Source organism: Trichechus manatus, unplaced genomic scaffold, assembly GCF_000243295.1.
Source record: "Trichechus manatus latirostris isolate Lorelei unplaced genomic scaffold, TriManLat1.0 scaffold00003, whole genome shotgun sequence".
Lineage (NCBI taxonomy): Eukaryota > Metazoa > Chordata > Mammalia > Sirenia > Trichechidae > Trichechus > Trichechus manatus.
The window spans coordinates 34,616,246-34,633,788 of NW_004443939.1; the positions used below are offsets into that span (position 1 = coordinate 34,616,246).

The 17,543-nt window shown below is 34.0% G+C and overlaps 1 protein-coding gene across 5 annotated transcripts in view; it reads left to right on the forward strand.

Moving 5' to 3' along the window:
• PRKACB (protein kinase cAMP-activated catalytic subunit beta) overlaps positions 1 to 17,543 on the forward strand; it is a 147,969-nt gene that overhangs the window by 96,265 nt on the left and 34,161 nt on the right. For all 5 annotated transcript variants that reach the window (XM_004369098.3, XM_004369094.3, XM_023731471.1 and 2 more), the window contains exons 2-5: positions 2,875 to 2,936; positions 5,303 to 5,431; positions 10,257 to 10,355; positions 11,810 to 11,892. In XM_004369098.3, coding sequence (XP_004369155.1) covers positions 2,875 to 2,936; positions 5,303 to 5,431; positions 10,257 to 10,355; positions 11,810 to 11,892 — 373 coding nt within the window. The remainder of the gene's footprint in view (positions 1 to 2,874; positions 2,937 to 5,302; positions 5,432 to 10,256; positions 10,356 to 11,809; positions 11,893 to 17,543) is intronic.

The window sequence follows — 17,543 nt, forward strand, 5'->3', positions numbered from 1 at the left end:
GAATCTGGCTATTTCTCCTACCACTAATTTTATTAATTAGCGGCCAACACCTTATGTCAGTGGTTAGAAATTTTTTTTTAATGAACCAGAGAAAGTCATTTAGAAAGTTAAATCCACCAGTGTCTAAAAATAATAAAATTTAAAGCAAATATACGTGGTTCTGGATTGCCTATTATTTTAGGGTTATTCATGATCTAGCATATTGTGAAATAGTTTGATTTTGGTTTTTAAAGATGTATTTTTTGGTTAACTTATATTTTTACAAAGAGTTAACTATGTTCACCTTTACATCTAAATAGTGCACTTATAAGCTAGAGATTTCATGTGTGTATATATACATTTATAGGACAGAAGTGAGTCAGGAACAGAGTTCTTCATGGAACAGTTTAATGACATTATAAATAGTGCTCCTCTAAAAGAGAATCCCTTTATTTGTTGAAGTAATTCACGAAATTTAATATCTTTGGTTCATATACAGTTCTGATAATTTTCACAGAAGATCATTATGAGAAATGTTTTCCTTTCTATAGCATTACTTTATAGTAAAACTCAGAATATTAATGAGTATGAAGAGTATTTCAACAAATTCTTTCAATGTCTTATTAAGGAGTGAAATTAAGAAGTAGTTGAATTTTTTTTCTCTAGCCCGTTCACCAGGCAAGGTAAAGGAAATATTTTTTCAACTTGCCATCCTTGGAAAATACTGCCAGTTCTTCCTTTGACCAGTCATCTTTTTCTTAACTCCAGATCCACTTAGCATGAAGTGTCTAAAGAAGCTGAAACAGGATATTAGGGATTTTTTTTTTCTTGCCCTGATTCTCTTCCTTGTCTCCAAATTATCACTCAGGCAGGCAGCTGGAGATTTCATACTGCAACTAGATGTGAAAGTTCTATAAATAAAATATGACTAAAAATATTTTTTGAAAGAAATCAGAAGTATGTTTTGGGCATCACAAGTTTCTTAAAAAGCCACAAGTTGTGTTTAATAAAAAATTATGTATTTAATTTATTTTATAACCATCACTTCCAAGTTAATGCCATGTGTTCCATGCCCCCCCACAAAAAAAAATCTTATAAAACCACTGTTCTTCTGTTGCAGCTAATACAATAACTTTTAGGGTTAGGATGACTTGAACCACCTTAAACTAAAAAAAATTTAAAAATTCTTCACCCTCAGTTCACCTCTTAGAGGAATGAGATCATATTTGGATAATTAGGTGCAATTATTTAATTCACTGTTTTGGTGGATGAGGTTTTCATACAATGGGAAGATTCTAATCTTTACAATTATTTTTCTCTGATTTTCTAAAATAGGTATGTTGGGGGCATTTTACAGCAAAATACAAGTGACAGATTATATAAACTAGTGAAATAATATTTTCAGAAATGCATGCTCTAGTGTTACTTAAAAACTAATGTCTGCTCTTGGTGCTTATAATCACTGTTTTAAAAACTTCAAAAACTTTTATAATGCCAATGTATGTTTTAACAGCCTTTTTGATTAGTAACAATGTTTTGCCAGAGGTATTACCTTGGAGAGAAAGGAAGAAGTAATCATGTGTATCTTTTAAAATGCCTCACTTTAATATTACTACATCATTAGATGATTTTATTAAAGGATTTGTGTGCCCCTCACTTCCACTTTTAATTGCTGTCTTTTCCCCATCGTCATTATCATCCTCACTCTTAGTGTTTCTGAAATAAACGCCAGTGTGCCACTCCAGGTTCTCTTTGTCTGCTTTAAACTCCAAATAAAATCCAAAGTCATCTTTATGTGTTAGCGTTTTACAATTTTAACATTATTTAAATCTGTTCCTGCCATTTTCTTTTTTATTTAAAGATTCAGATATCAGAAATGTTGGGAACTTTCTGAGCAAAAAAAGAAACACTAAAATAATTATCTTTTGTGTGGTTAGGTTTTATTCTCACGCTTAACTACAGGATTAAGAATAAAGAATACATTTTGTTAATGCCATTTTTTTCTCCCTGGAATTTTTTTTCCTTAAATACCTGAAGTCATTTTGTAAACAAAAGCCATTGTTAACAACTTTGTGTAAAAAGTTAATGAAAAAACGGAATTATTGTAAATGACTTATCATTTAATTAAAAAATCTAAAACTTCAAGCCACAGCCCTGTAGAATAATGTGGCCCTCATTGATCAACATGTAAACAGCCAGTTTGAATTGCTTTACTTTAGTGCACATTTTAAATTAGGCATTCAGACATTTAGTTTTTTCTCCAAATTCAGAATGAGATTTTTAAGCTGTTTGGGTTTTTGTTGGTGGTGCTTTGTCTTGTTTTTAAGTCTCTGTGAGTATCCTTTATATGTCAGTGTGTGGTTTTTTTCCTTTCCTCTAGCCTTAGTAGAGAGAACACAAATCTAATAACCACAAATCCTTGTACTGGCAAACAGCCTTTTATCAAAGTCAATTATTTTTGAAACTCCACAAATCAACAGGTTCATGTTCTCCAAATGTTTTCAGTTCTTAAGTTTAAAAGGGCTTGTTGATACCACTGTTGGCTTATTTATAATCACTATTTTGGACTAGATTGATTTCTAGCTTTTTTACATTATCTTCAGGTTTGTTTTCAGGAACAGTCTTGTGTTATTAGATTTTAAATCATCAAAGTGATCTCTGTGTAGAACAGTTTCCTGGAAAAATTAGGAAATAAACTAGAGATCCTTAGAAATTCTAAGAACGTATTTGCTTCTTATTTAGAGAAAGTAAATAGCTCTCTAATGTATCATGGTTGTGAATACACATTTCATGGCAACCATAGTTGAGTTAAGTCTTTTTTTTTTTAAGCACGTATGTTTATATGTAATACGAATATTCTTACAAGACAAAATTTGTTTTTATATGTATTTTCAGTGAAAGAGTTTCTAGCCAAAGCCAAAGAAGACTTTTTAAAAAAGTGGGAAAATCCTGCTCCGGTAAGGAATATTTCAAATTCTCTATGATTTAAAAATCCTGTGTTAAGTAAAATCATGATTCTTGGCCTACGTTATTTACCACTTCAAAAACCTTAATTTTCAAGTGCTGTTAGTAAACATGAGCTTAGAATAAGAATTTTGCTATAACTTTATGTTTTGATTTATTAAATAATAATTTTATGTACACTTAAATTGTGAAAAGAACTAATTTCCAGTAATACCTGATTATATATTTTTATACTGATTCCAATTTGCCACAAACTCTTAATACTTTCTAATATTATAGAAATTGTGAATTATGCCTTTGATAGCATACTTATTTTTATTAATTACTACAGAGAGATACTATTGTATAGTTTCAAGTTCTTAATCACAAATACTTGGCTATTAGCAGTATATCAAGTACGCAGGGATTGTTTTATAAACATTTTGATGGGGTAAGTTCTGTATAAGTACTTTAGATCTTAACTAAGATCGAAAAAGTGTATATAAAAAGAGCATCTATGCTTTCCAAAAAAATCTTTTTGTAGTTGAAAATAATTAATGAACTTTCATTGTAGATTAGATTTTGAAAATCTTTTATTCCCTAGCACATAAAAAGTTTTATGCAAGTATTTTTTTTCACTGAAGAATATTTAATTCAAAATAAATGTAATCTTCCAAAGGCTGCCATCTTTACCAAGCTTTAGAATATGACATATAATTTAAAACATAGCCACTATAGTTATTCAGCTCGACAGCAATGGGTTTTGTTTTTTTTTTAAATAGTAACTACAAAAAGATAGACATTATGTAACTTGAAACATTAATGGATGTGAGAATGATGGCATTTTTTTAATGATACAAAGAAAAGCAGTGACTACCAGAAAGAGATGTTCTGTTGTCTATTAATGAAGTTTGTTTCTAATATTTGGTTGTGACTATATTAAACATTTCAATTCATCTGTGTTGTTAAAACCATAAATCACATATTAATCCATAAAATTAAATAATTAATCCTTTCAGAATTATGGGGACTTTTTTTCTGCATTGATATAGAATCTCATAGTAATTTAAAATTATTAAAGTGTGAAACTAAAATATGATGTAAACAGTTTTATAAGTAAAACTTTTTCTAAAAAAGTTGCTTTCTCTGTAATGATCCAATAAGAAGCTGTTTTGTCTCCAAAGTAAGGTTTGATTTGCAAAAGATATCAAATCCAACTACAGTAAAGTCCAATAGCTATCGAGATTCCTCACTTATACAAGAATCATATTGCATCACATTTTTCTCAAGCTAAGCAATCTACAGATTGGCCTGTGGAAATATCTTTTCCAAGATGCTCATGGAAATCTTTGTAATAAAAACCTATTAAACAAATGGGTCAGCAATGACTACTTGTTGCTATTTAGCATGTAGATAATTTGTTCCCAGTAATTTTCATTTTGCTCTGGCAGCAACAGATTTAAAAGATTGCTGCCTCCAACTCTTTGCTTACGTGCTGTAGTCAAAGCCAAACAAAGATGTTGCTCAAAACAAAACCTCTATTCAAGGAGAAAAAGAGTCCGATTATTGTTCTGGGACACTGACTTTTGGTTATCTTAGTGGAAATGAGGAACTCTTCTTTCTTTATTGTTACTATTTTAAGTAATACTGGGTTATTACAGCATCAGAGAGAGAAGGCCACTAGGATCTTACATGTTGCTATTATCTAGTTCTATAGCTCATCTGGAGTCCTGGTGGCACAGTGGTTAAAGAGTTCGGCTGCTAACCAAAAGGTCAGCAGTTCTAATCCACCAGTCACTCCTTGGAAACCGTATGGGGCAGTTCTACTCTGTCCAGTAGGTTTGCTATGAGTTGGAATTGACTCGACAGCAATGGTTTTTTTTTTTTTTTTTTTTTTTTTGGTTATACCTCATATAAAGATAGAAATGAAGTGCTTTCCTTACAGGGAACTCCAATGAAAAGACTAATCCCTCAGTTTATCTATTCATTACAATTATTTGCAAGCACATTAAGACTGTATGATTATCTTTGTCAGTATACTTCTGGTCAGTTTGTAATTATTGAGATAGGTGGCTAATTTACTAGAAGTCCAGTTCTAGGAATTTATGTTGGGATATGACCTTTAATATTTCAGCTGAGGCTCTTGTTTCCACCCATTACTATTATGCTTTGTTTTGCAATAAAGTTCTCTTCTTAGTTATTAGATCCTTTCTTATTCAAAGGGGAAAATAGAACCAATTACCTGGAATCTCAATAGTCTTTTGTATTGTTTTTTAAAAACAACAGTTGTAAATTAAATGATCCATTTTGATTATATGTTGCTAAACTATTATATTCTACTCATGAAAACTTCTGATTTTATTTTTTTGTGTATACATAGAACAATGCTGGGCTTGAGGATTTTGAAAGGAAAAAAACCCTTGGGACAGGTTCATTTGGAAGAGTCATGTTGGTGAAACATAAAGCCACTGAACAGTATTATGCCATGAAGATCTTAGATAAGCAGAAGGTTAGTACGTTTACTCATTATTTGCCTGCAGGGTAAACTTCAGTCTTACCAGCTAGAATATTCAGTAGATGCAATATAATGACAGCATTGCCAGAGCATCAGATAATTTACTGTCGCATTCTATTTTCATTCTTATTTATTGTGACTACATGGTACATAGTTAACAGCTTCAGTACATGGGGGTATATTATTTCAATAATTATTTACACATAATATTTTCCTAACAAAATATTGAATTCAATATGTAAAGATCAAGCATTGCTGCTACATTCTGCCTCGTAGAAAAATTCAGGGACTAATTAACAAGTAACAGAAATTTAGTCATTTTAGTTATACTTTATTTTAATTACAGTAGAAGCCCTCTTATTAACGTGATTGGGTTTGATTAATTTAAAAGTTAAAGCAAGGAAAAGTTTTAAAAACCTACATACTATAAAAAACAATTTTAAAGTATTTACAACATATTGGCATACCTAATGGATCAGAATGTCTGAATTAATCATGCCTTAAATATTTAGCTTCTAATTTCCTATTAATTACTTAAAATTAAGGGAAGGAAAAGAAAAAATGGCAAATCTTGATATAGTATCTTACAATGATTTTTTTTTTTTTTTTTTTTTTTACTTTATTGGTATATAGGTAGCAAAATGTGGAAGAAACAGTACTAAACTAATAGTCTGGGTTATAAATAGTGGCTATACTAGTGCTGTCCTGTAGAAACATTATATGAGCCACATAGATAATTTTAAATTGTCCAGTAGCCACATTAAAAAAAGAAACAGGTGAAATTAATTTTAATACTATATTCTGTTTAACCCAGTATATCCATAATTTTATCATTCCAACATGGGATTACCATAAAGATTATTGAGATATTTTACATTCTTTTTTTCACACTAAATCTTCAAAACCTGATGTGTATTTTATAGTCTAACTTCTAAATTAAAAGAAAAAACAAAACTAACCTCTAATATGAAAAGAAGTAATGGCTTAAGTCTCTCTAATATTCAATATACCATATACGCAATCATTTAATTGTGCATCTTTGTCTATTGCTCTCTCTCACATTTATTTTCTAACCATGCTACTTGAAAAAGGAGTATAATTGCTGTGCACTAACTCACTTCCTATTAATTCTTCAACCCACAACAATTTAGCTGCCTCCTCATTTATCCCTCACCTCCTCATTTATCCCTCACCTCTTGCTACTCCACTGCAATGGCTCTGCCAAGGGTCACCAAATCCAGTGACCTAATTGTCAAGTCCAGTGGACTCTTTTTACTCATCTCAGTTCACTTTTTTAGAACATAGGACTTTGCTGACCACTTCCGTGAAACTGTCTTCTCCGTGGACTTCAGAAACTCCATGCTCTCCCGATTATGCTCCTGTCTCCTTGAGCTTTTTTTTTTTCTGTCCCTTTTTTATGTGTTTCTTCTTCTTCTGCCTACCCTTTAAAGATTGCTAATTCCAGGGCTCCAGACTAGCCCCTCTTCCCTTTTTCCTATTCTATACCTTCTCCCTGTACACTCTTCTCCAACAGCTTCAACTCTTTCCTGAGCTCTATGTCTAATTTGTATGTACAATCTGAGCATGGAACTCTTAGAGACCATCTAGTTCTTTCCCTCATTTTCAGATGAGTAATTTGGGTATCAGAGAGGTAAGTGGCTTGTATATACTTGTCTTGGTAGCACAACAACAACAAAATGCTTCTGATTTATCTTTTTGATTAAACCTGTCATTAAAATTGTTATTGTATGGATAATCTCTGATCTTTTATGTTATCTTTCTTCAAGAATTAACAGAATATACTTTTAAAATATTAAGAGGATTACAAAATGTGCCATTTTTATTCATTAAAGTACTTTTAGGAAAGAAGTTTTTAATTCCTTTAATTCCCTTGTTAAGTAAATTACTGAGAAAGTTACCTCTTGGATAAATCATGTCACACAAATATTTCCCAGAGTAATAGCTGCTATTTTAAATTATTTCTATTACAACGAGTTCTGAATCTGTGCATAGTTAGGATGAAAGATTTTATATTTCGAATTTTTTCCAAGTTTATTTAATTTTTGAAGATAAGTAATGAAATAAAACTATAATACCCCTTTTCTGTTAATAAAAATCACAAATCTTTCAACTAGTTTTATTTTGGCTTCTCCCTATCTTAGAGTGTTTGGAGTGAGGGAAAGGAAATCAATGCAGAAATTAAGGAAATCACATTTTTTCACTAGATACTATGAGTTAAGCATTTCTATGCACTTTATTATATCATTGAATCTTCACAACAACTTTGTGTGACATTAATCTCCTTTTATACCAATAACCTCTCTATTTAAGGAATTTTCTCAAAGTCGAAGAGCTAGTAAACCAAGAATTTGACTTCAGTTTGTCTGACTTCTATGCCTATCATTCTTCTTAATGCTTTCTTTAAAATGTAATTGTTATCCCTAAGATCTTTCCTACTACTACCTAGTTTGATCCCTCATTAACGCCAACTGGTATTTCACAGTAACGTCGTAATTGATTTTCCTAGCCCCAAATTTTTCAGTTTTTACTAATCCATCCTTCTCACTACCGACGAAATTTTCTTACTATTTCATATCATTCCACTCCCCCCTTCAAAAAGCTTCCTGATGTTTACTAAATGAAGTCAGAACTTTTCAGCCTGCTTCGAAATCCTTCATAATTTTCTTCCAATCTCCATTGCCGTCTTCGTTCACACTGTTCCCCTGCAGGTCCTCCATGCTCTACTTCTCTGACTTGGAACTTGACACACACGAGTACACAGGACTCTGCTGGGTTGGGTAGGGAAGTTGGTGATGACATATGGCCTATCTTCCTTATTAATACCTCCTCAAGCGTTTGGGTAGGAAAAGAATTCAGCTGACAAGTTATTTATAAATGCTTTTAAATATATGCACTTAAACCAAGAGAAATATTAAGTAGTAAATACAAAATTTATATGAATTTTGAAAATAAAACTTGGACTACACCCCCAGGGGCACTTATAAATTTTTCTCTGCCAATTAGGGATACTTCATTACCAAATTTTGAGAAGCATTGTCTTAAGCTGTGGGCAAATGGAACCACCACTTCCACTCAGATGTACCTTTGTATATTTTCCCCCTTCAAGACGTATGGGTTCTGAATATAATTCCAGACTGAAGTATCTTTTCTGTCTTTGCCTAATCTTTGTTATCTGTCCATCCTTTAACATTTATTGAGCTCTTACTATTTGCCAGTCACTGTGTTAGTCACTTGACATACATTATGCCACACAGCCACCTTTAAAGTAGGTATATTGTTATCAGCATTTTACAGATGAAGAAATATCAGAAAATTATGTACTATGCCTAAAGTAAACATTGTCTCCTCTGAACACTTATCACATTGTAACTCATTTAACTATTTTCATATATTGCTATTCAGATAAACATTCATTGTACTTCCAAGTAGATTTTGTACAGCATGATGGCGGACACTTGCCTGTCCTTAATCTGTACAACACCTATAATTGTGCCTTCGTATGCAGATTTAAAATTAAATTAGATTTTTCAAAGAACATTTGCTTTGCCAGTTAATATATCTTGGATTCATTTCTATTTTTAATCATATAATGTCACATACACACACAGTTGGTTTAGGACTATAATGAAGGAAGCCTCTCTGTTGTAGTTTTCATTACTTATTTTACAAGCTAATACATTGTTTATGCCTAACTAAAAATCTGCTATAGCATAGTATACAAAATTAAAAACAAAGTAACAGTAACTCTTCAGCTAATGTTACACAATTTATTGTGAAAAGTGTGGACTAATTAGAATTTGGACGGTAATGATCCAACCATTTCATGTTACAGGTAACAAAACTGATCCAGAGAGTTGAAATAGCCTTTCCAAAGTCACAAAGCTGGTTGTATAGAAGGCCTAGATTAGAACACAGGCCTGCTGACTCTGAGTCAATTATTTTTTCCTTAGTCTTATTTTTACACCAATAACTGGCTCGTATCTTTAATTACCTTTCTTATTCACATTGAACTTCTTGATTTCTGAGACTATCCCACATTAACAATAAGCCTGTAGCAAGAATGAATGTCTCCCTGAGGTCACCTGTTCTCAAAACCAATAGAATGACATGTGGGATAGAATCATAGTCTTTATAAAGTCAAAATAAATTGCTTTCCCTTTGTATGTATCTGACTAAGTAGACAATCTAGAGGAAGCTTGATTAATCCTAAATGACCCAATTGTTATAAAGACATAGGAGTTTGTTGCCAGTATTTTGTACGTCCTCTTCAGTGGCTATGCAAGCTGAATTTTTTAGCGTTTGTCCAGTATTTATTCAGGTGTTACAGATTGTTCATTTTACCCACTGTTTTTTAGTTATTGGCTTTTGCACAGTCCTTATTTTCCTTACTGATCTTCTGAAGTATTTAAAATCAATACCTACTTATTTCAGCAATTTGGGCCGGCTTCTTTAGCAGACTGTAAGTCATTAGGAGCTAAGTATTTTCACCTATTACATTTTTAAGTGATTTATCATGAGCAGGGAATATCCTGTTCCCACTCAGCTTCTTAAACAGTATCTTAACTGAAATCATAGTTGACCATCTTAAGATCAGTTTTAACTTCTCTATTAGCTTTTTCATTTGAATCTTATAAGCTTGGTTAGTAATTATTATTATCATCCTTACCCAATTCTAGCAATTTTGTTATTCCAAGTTCACTATTATATGGAAAGCATTTTATTTTATTATTTCTTTTTAAAGATAGTAGGTTTGTCATTTTGTTCAAATACATTAAATATATTTATTTCTCAATTACAGGTTGTTAAACTGAAGCAAATAGAGCATACTTTGAATGAGAAAAGAATATTACAGGCAGTGAATTTTCCTTTTCTTGTTCGACTGGAGTATTCTTTCAAGGTAAATTTTAGTAATATCCAAATAAAATATTTTCAACTTGATATATATTTTTAAAATATGAAGCTATAATAGGATTCTAAATGAGATGATAAACCTGGAGATTATGGAAAAATAAAAAAGAAATATCTCTTTTTAATTATTGTTGTGCTTTAAGTGAAAGTTAACAATTCAAGTTAGTCTCTCATACAAAAATTTATACATTGTTATGTGACCCTAGTTGCTCTCCCTATACTATGACAGCACACTCCTCCTTTCCACCCCTGATTTCCTGTGTCCGTTCAACCAGCTCCTGACCTTCTCTGCCTTCTCATCGCTCTTCTGGACAGGAGCTGCCCAATTAGTCTCATGTATCTGCTTGAGCTAAGAAGCACACTCTTCATGAGTATCATTTTATGTCCCATAGTCTAGTCTAATCTTTGTCTGAAGAGTTGGCCTCAGGAATGGTTTTAGTTTTGGGCTAACAGAGTCCGAGGGCCATGTCTTCTGGGGTCTCTCCAGTCTCAATCAAACCATTAAGTCTGATCTTTTTACTAGAATTTGAGTTCTGTACCCCACTTTTCTCCTGCTCCATAAAAAGAAATATCTTCAGAATTTATGTAATTAAATCCTATTGTGCTTGTAAACCTGGGCAACATTTGAAAAGGCTCTCCTGGGGGAAATTGTTCAAAGTGACATGTGTAACTCTTCATGACATGGTATTACAAAGTCTAATATTTCAATTTATCAAAAGCCACAGTGATATTTTATTAAGTGATTCTTACACGCACGCAAATGAATATACCCATACACCTTCTTTAGCTTTCCTTGAACACTTTCTGACCTTTTTTACTTAGTGATTGTTATAGTATTTTCATGTATATGAGGCAGAATGATCTTTGACTCACTGTTTAGGTGGCTTATACAACTTCACAAAAATTTATTTTTTAAATTGGCAGTTTTTCAGCTCAGTGGAATAACACTTGGCAGCTCACTGCAATATTGATTCATATGAAATATTTTAACTTTCTGTTTCCCTTTATTCTTTAAGTCAAATGAAGACTTATGTGTTTAAGATCCCATTAAAATTATTAATCTCTCTGATCTAATACATAAAATGTAGATATTAAGTTTTGCAAATTGTTTTTAACTTTGTTATGTCTTTGCCTGCATTATAGCCTTATATCATTGCCTCAGTGTTTAATTGTTCAAGAAGTAAGCATTCCCTGCAAGAGCAGGAACAGCAAAAGTCCCAGACTAATGTGTGGCAAGAATACAAAAATAAATAAATAAATGATTACCGCAGTATAGAAAAGCTAGAGCATTTTTCATTTATTTTGTTTCCTAATATTAATCTGTCTAATGGATTTTAAATTTGTCTTTTTCTAATTGAATATGGTGAAATCTTAAAATATTTTTTCAAGAAATAATCTAGGTTACATAATTTTGGTTTACTAATTCTTTTCATTTATTTATAGGATAATTCTAATTTATACATGGTTATGGAATATGTCCCTGGAGGTGAAATGTTTTCACATCTAAGAAGAATTGGAAGGTTCAGGTAACAAATGCTTTTCTTCTTCTCAAATATTTATCTGCTGTGTGTTTGTTTTAAACCAAATTTTAAAGTTATTGTCAATGCCAAAAATTTATTTCATTGAATTTAGTAATATTTTAGCTATAGAAAGCATTACATAGAAACATTAATAAAAAGCCCACCATACATGAGTATTAAAATTCAAATAAAAATACCATGAAACCAATTTAAATATTCTTTCATTGGTAGATATTGTGAGGGTCCATTAATTGAAGAGTTCATAAAATGTAAAAATAATTGAATTTTAAAATACCGATATTTACAAATATTACTACAACTCTGGGGAACAGGCTTGAGTACAATGAAGATAAAAGGGAATATATGGAAATGATAATAGTGGTATCATGGTGGTGAGATTATGAAAGTTTATTTTCTCCAAATTTAATTTTCCTTAAAGTTGTTCAGTTTGAAAAATAGTTTAAAAGGAGCTTGCACCCAGTGATGAGGTTATTACTAATGAGATCTCACAGTCATTAAAATAGATTATAAATTCTGTTAGCTTTACCTGTATGTAATAGTTTGTTAAATTACTAGTGTTCGTTAATAATCACTAGCTGAATGAAGCTAAAACCAAGAGCAAGTCCAACTTCATTTAGTACATCACATATTGACATAGTTAAAACATAAGTAGGAGGTCAAACAGAACTGTTCTTCTGATTATACTGCAACTGATGAGGAGTCCTTGTGTGGCACAGACGATTAAGTGCTTGACTACTACCCTAAGGGCTGGCAGTTGGAACTCACCCAGAGGCACCTCGGAAGACAGGCTTGGTGATTGCTTCCAAAAGGTCACAGCTTGAAAACCCTATGGAGTAGTTTTACTCTGCACATGAGTCGGAACCAACCTGACAGCAACCAACGACAATAACTGATGATAGTAATTCTGTTCGTAAAACGATGATGATAGATTCGGATTATCACAAAATGATATGATATTCAGTGATGGATAAACATTATTTTAGTCACCTGAGGTCTAAGCTGCAATTCATTTATTGACCTGATATGTATAGGGTGCCTAATATGTGTCAGACACTGTGTTAATGCAAAGTAACTTTGATGATGTTCTTTTACCGCCTACTGTCCTGTCTCTGCTACCACTCCTTGTCCAGGCAGGCCCAGAATCCTCATATTGCTCCATGGTTATTCAAAGTTTTATACTGAAGTACCACACCTAAACCTGTCCTCCAAAAATATTTTGGTCATTTTCTGTTTTCTACTAGCTTCTTTCCTTTGAAACTCCCCTCACTCTCATTTCTTCAAAAATTGACTTGGTTCTAGGAGGAAAGCAAGTTGGTTAACATAATTCACACTAAGACACCATCTTTTCTAACATTTCACACATTCTATATATACACTTCCTATTTAAATGTATCATGAAGGGGCCTAGAAACTGAAGTAATGAGAATGCTGAGTTATTGTGGAGTATGGCCTTAATCAAACTTGATGGAGTCATTATGATTCCCTACTTAAATTGCAGGTATCTGGACTTAAAGCTGCTACAGCATTGAAACTTCCTGCTATCTTCCTGCATTCCCTTCAATATTAACTAGAAATATGCGATAACAAATTGCACTTGGAATATTTTGCCTTCATCTTTCAACAATTTTATATATAGATCTATGTGATTTCTCCAAACACCAGTGTGTGGAAATAAATATAAAATGCTGAGGGCTTACATAGATAAAAATAGAAGGAGCCTTCCCAGGTCAAACATTTCCAAGGTTAGGGATAAATGTTATAGTGACCAGGCTGATTCTCCCAACATCTCCTTCTAATGTTCCCCTCACTGCTTATCATATCATGTGGGTTTTTACAGTGTTGGGATGGGGCTGAGACTAGAAGAGTATTGTAAAATATCCCCCCCCAACTCCCCCCAAAAAAGTATTTTTCTTTACGTATTCATTCAACCAACACATACTTACTGAGCACCTGATGTGTTATCAATCTGGGAAACATAGGAGGACTGTATATAATTTTTTCTTGGAATTTCTATTTCTGGTTGTACCAGATCAAAGTCATGCCAACCTTCTTAAGAGAAATCCTGTTTATAGTTAAGGTTGTTCTTTGGTGACACAAATCTGAAAGTCACTGCAATTTATCAGGTAAATTAGCAGAATTCAGTGAATGTACTAAAGATGAAATAGAAACTCAAATAAGAATATCAGTATAGTACCTCCTTTTAAAGTAATACTCTAAATGTGGTATCAGAGTTACACTATATATCAATTGATCTAATCTCTACATGCAAAAACTGCATGTTTACAGAAACATACAGATTATACATATGTCTGTGTCTGTATTCACATGCACAGTAGAAGACTTAGAAACTCACACACCAGGATTATACCTATGATTTCAGGATGGGATCATTGGTATTCTTTATTCTTCAACAATATTTTATGATATGTTTCTATAAGGAGAATATATTATTTTTATAATAGGAATAGTTTGGATTTTTTAATGACATTAATCTGTAGACCAAGTTAAAGAGTTTCTATGTAGTGAAATTCTTTAAGTACATGAAATTTGTGTGAGAAAGGTAGACGGTTTGTCGTACTGTGGTGGCTTGCATGTTGCTGTGATGCTGGAAGCTATGCCACCAGTATTTCAAATACAAGCAGGGTCACCCATGGTGGACAGATTTCAGTGGCTCTTCCAGATTAAGACAGACTGGAAAGAAGGACCTGGTGATCTACTTCTGAAAAAACTGTCCAATGAAAACCATAAGAGTAGCAGGGGAATATTGTCTGATATAGTGCCAGAAGATGAGCCCCTCTGGTTTGAAGGTACTGAAAATACTACTGGGGAAGAGCTGCCTCCTCAAGTAAAGTTGACCTTAATGACATGGATGGAGTAAATCTTTCAGGACTTTCATTTTCTGTTGTGGCACGACTTGAAATGAGAAGAAACAGCGGCAAACATCCATGTATACGTGGAATGTACAAAGTATGAATCAAGGAAAATTGAAAGTCATCAAAAACGAAATGGAATGCATAAAGATCAATATCCTAGGAATTAGTGAACTGAAATAGACAAGCATTGGCCATTTTGATTTGCAAAATCATATGGTCTATTATGCCGGGAATGACAAATTGAGGAGGAATTGGCATTGCATTCATCAGAAAGAACATTTCAAGATCTATTCTGAAGTACTTACGGTGTCAGTGATACGATAATATCCATATGGCTACAACGAAGACCAATTAATGTGATTGTTCAAATTTACACACTAACCACTAATGCCAAAGATGCATAAATTGAAGATTTTTACCAACCTCTGCAGTCTCAAAATTGATCAAACATGCAATCAAGATGCATTAATAATTACTCGTGATTAGAATGCAAAAGTTGGAAACAAAGAAGGGTTTGGTAGTTAGAAAATATGGCCTTGGTGATAGAAATGACACCAGAGATGGCATAATAAAATTTTGCAAGAACCGGGGATGGGACAGCCTTATAAAACAAAACGGGGACTTCCAGCAAAATGGCGCTCTAGGCAGAAGCACCACGCCGTCCCTCCACAGCAAAGATCTGAAAAACTAAGACGAACAGAGAAAACAACAATCCTGAAAGCCTAAAACATCAAATGAAGAGATAAAGAACTCAGCCAAGCACCAAATGGAGTGAGAAAACTGACAGAGAACGGAGAGCGAGGAGAGATTCATGCAGAGGTCCCCTGCCAGCTAACGCAGCGCGGATCTGCCATCTTGGACTCCTATCGGAGACCAGCAAACGGGGTACGAGAAAGCAGCTTCACGGAGCTTCCAGCAGGAGACAAAACAACTGGTAATTTGCAATATATGCTTTCCCATCCCCCACCCTTTTTCACCCCCACTCGGCCTCCTCTGCTTCCCGCGGCCACAATCTCTTGTCCGGGAAACACCAGCTGCTTGGATTCCACATACCCGAACGGGCCGGCTCTCTGAGTGCCATTTGTTGGCTGCTGGCGTTGCTTTTCTCCGCTTCTTTTGATTTCTTCCTTACCTCTCACCACCTCGCCCTCCTTTCACTCAAATACCTGGCTCCGTGCACCATCTTTGCTTCTTCCTGAGGGGCTGTGGAGCTCCATTCAAGTGTGGAGCTGCCTCCTGGTCTGGGCTGCCACGCTGGTGGGATCCTAGGGCTTTTGTTCGTTTGTTTGTTTTGAATTGTTTGTTTGTTTTCTTTTCCTTTTCTTGAGTTGGGAGCCCTTTCTGGCCAGGCAGTGCTGCGTGGCAAGGAGACTACTCCCTCAGCTTGCACAGACGTGCAGAGGGATCCCTGAGAGAATTTTTTTTTCTTTTTTTTTTTTTTTTTTTGTTTTTTGGGAGGGCTTTACTTGTCCTTTCCTTTTTTTTAATTTGTTTTGTTTTCTTTTCCCTCTTTTTGCCTTTCTGTCTTTCTTCATTACTGAGTTTCTCATCTCTCTATATCTTCCTTCTCTATCTGTTCCGTGAATACCTGGCATTGTATACCTTTGCGCCTTCTTGCCAGGCTGTACTGCAACACCTGAGAGCGACTTCCTCAGACCTCATAGCTGCACTGGTGGGATCCCTGGGAAACCTGCGGTTCTTTAACCTTTCTGATTTTTATTTATTCATTCTTTTATTTTCTTCCTCTTCCCCTTTCTGTTTTTCTCCGTTTCATAGTCTCTTATCTCTCCACTCCAATGGCAAGCTCCCCTAGCATTCTTTTTTGTTTGTTTGTATGTTTTTGGGTCCTGTTCCTCTCTCCTCTCTCCCATATCCATCTTAGCTCCACACATAACAATCTCCCTGCTACATCCTGCCTACCTGCACCATGCGCTTAACATCACACCACCAAGCAGCACAGGCATGGCCTACTAGAACCTGCCCTGCACTGATTGCCGACCCGCCCTGGTGGCTGTAGTGAGTGCCACAGACAACCCGTCCCAGAGCCTCCTCTTCAGCTGGACCTGCTCTGCAGTACCATGTCTGAGTGACCCCGCTAATTGGAGAAGGAGGTGAAAAGTATTCTGCCCACAGATGAGCAAACAACAAAGAACACACAGTCCGCCTGCTAAGACATAGTCAAATTTTTAAAAAAAAAGGGACAAAACAAACAAATCTGCAATCAATAAATGAGAAAAATAACTACTGAATGCCCCGAAGGCAGCAGACAATATCGAAATATTTACAAAAACAGAACAGGATGGTTCAAGTAGTTGTCCAAAATAAAACACCAGATGACTCTCCACTGGAAGAAAATGCACTAGAACTACCTGATAGGGAATTCAAATCTCTAATACTCAGAATTCTCCAAGAGCTGAGGCAAAAAGCTGACAAACATGAGGAAAAAATAGACAAATACATGGAAAACACATACAAAAAATTGGAAGAATTCAGGAAAATAATGCAGGAAAATGCCAAAATAAATACACAACTAGAAATTATACAAAGACAACAATTAGAAATCCAAAGGATAAACAACAAGATTTCAGAAATGGACGGTGTCATAGAAGGGCTGAGAAGCAGATTTAAAACCGTGGAAGACAGGATCAGTGGAATTGAAGATCAACACTTGGATACAACTCTGTTTGAGGAAAACTCAGAAAAAAGAACAAAGAAAAATGAAGACACCCTGAGAGTTATGTGGGATACAATCAAAAGCAAAAA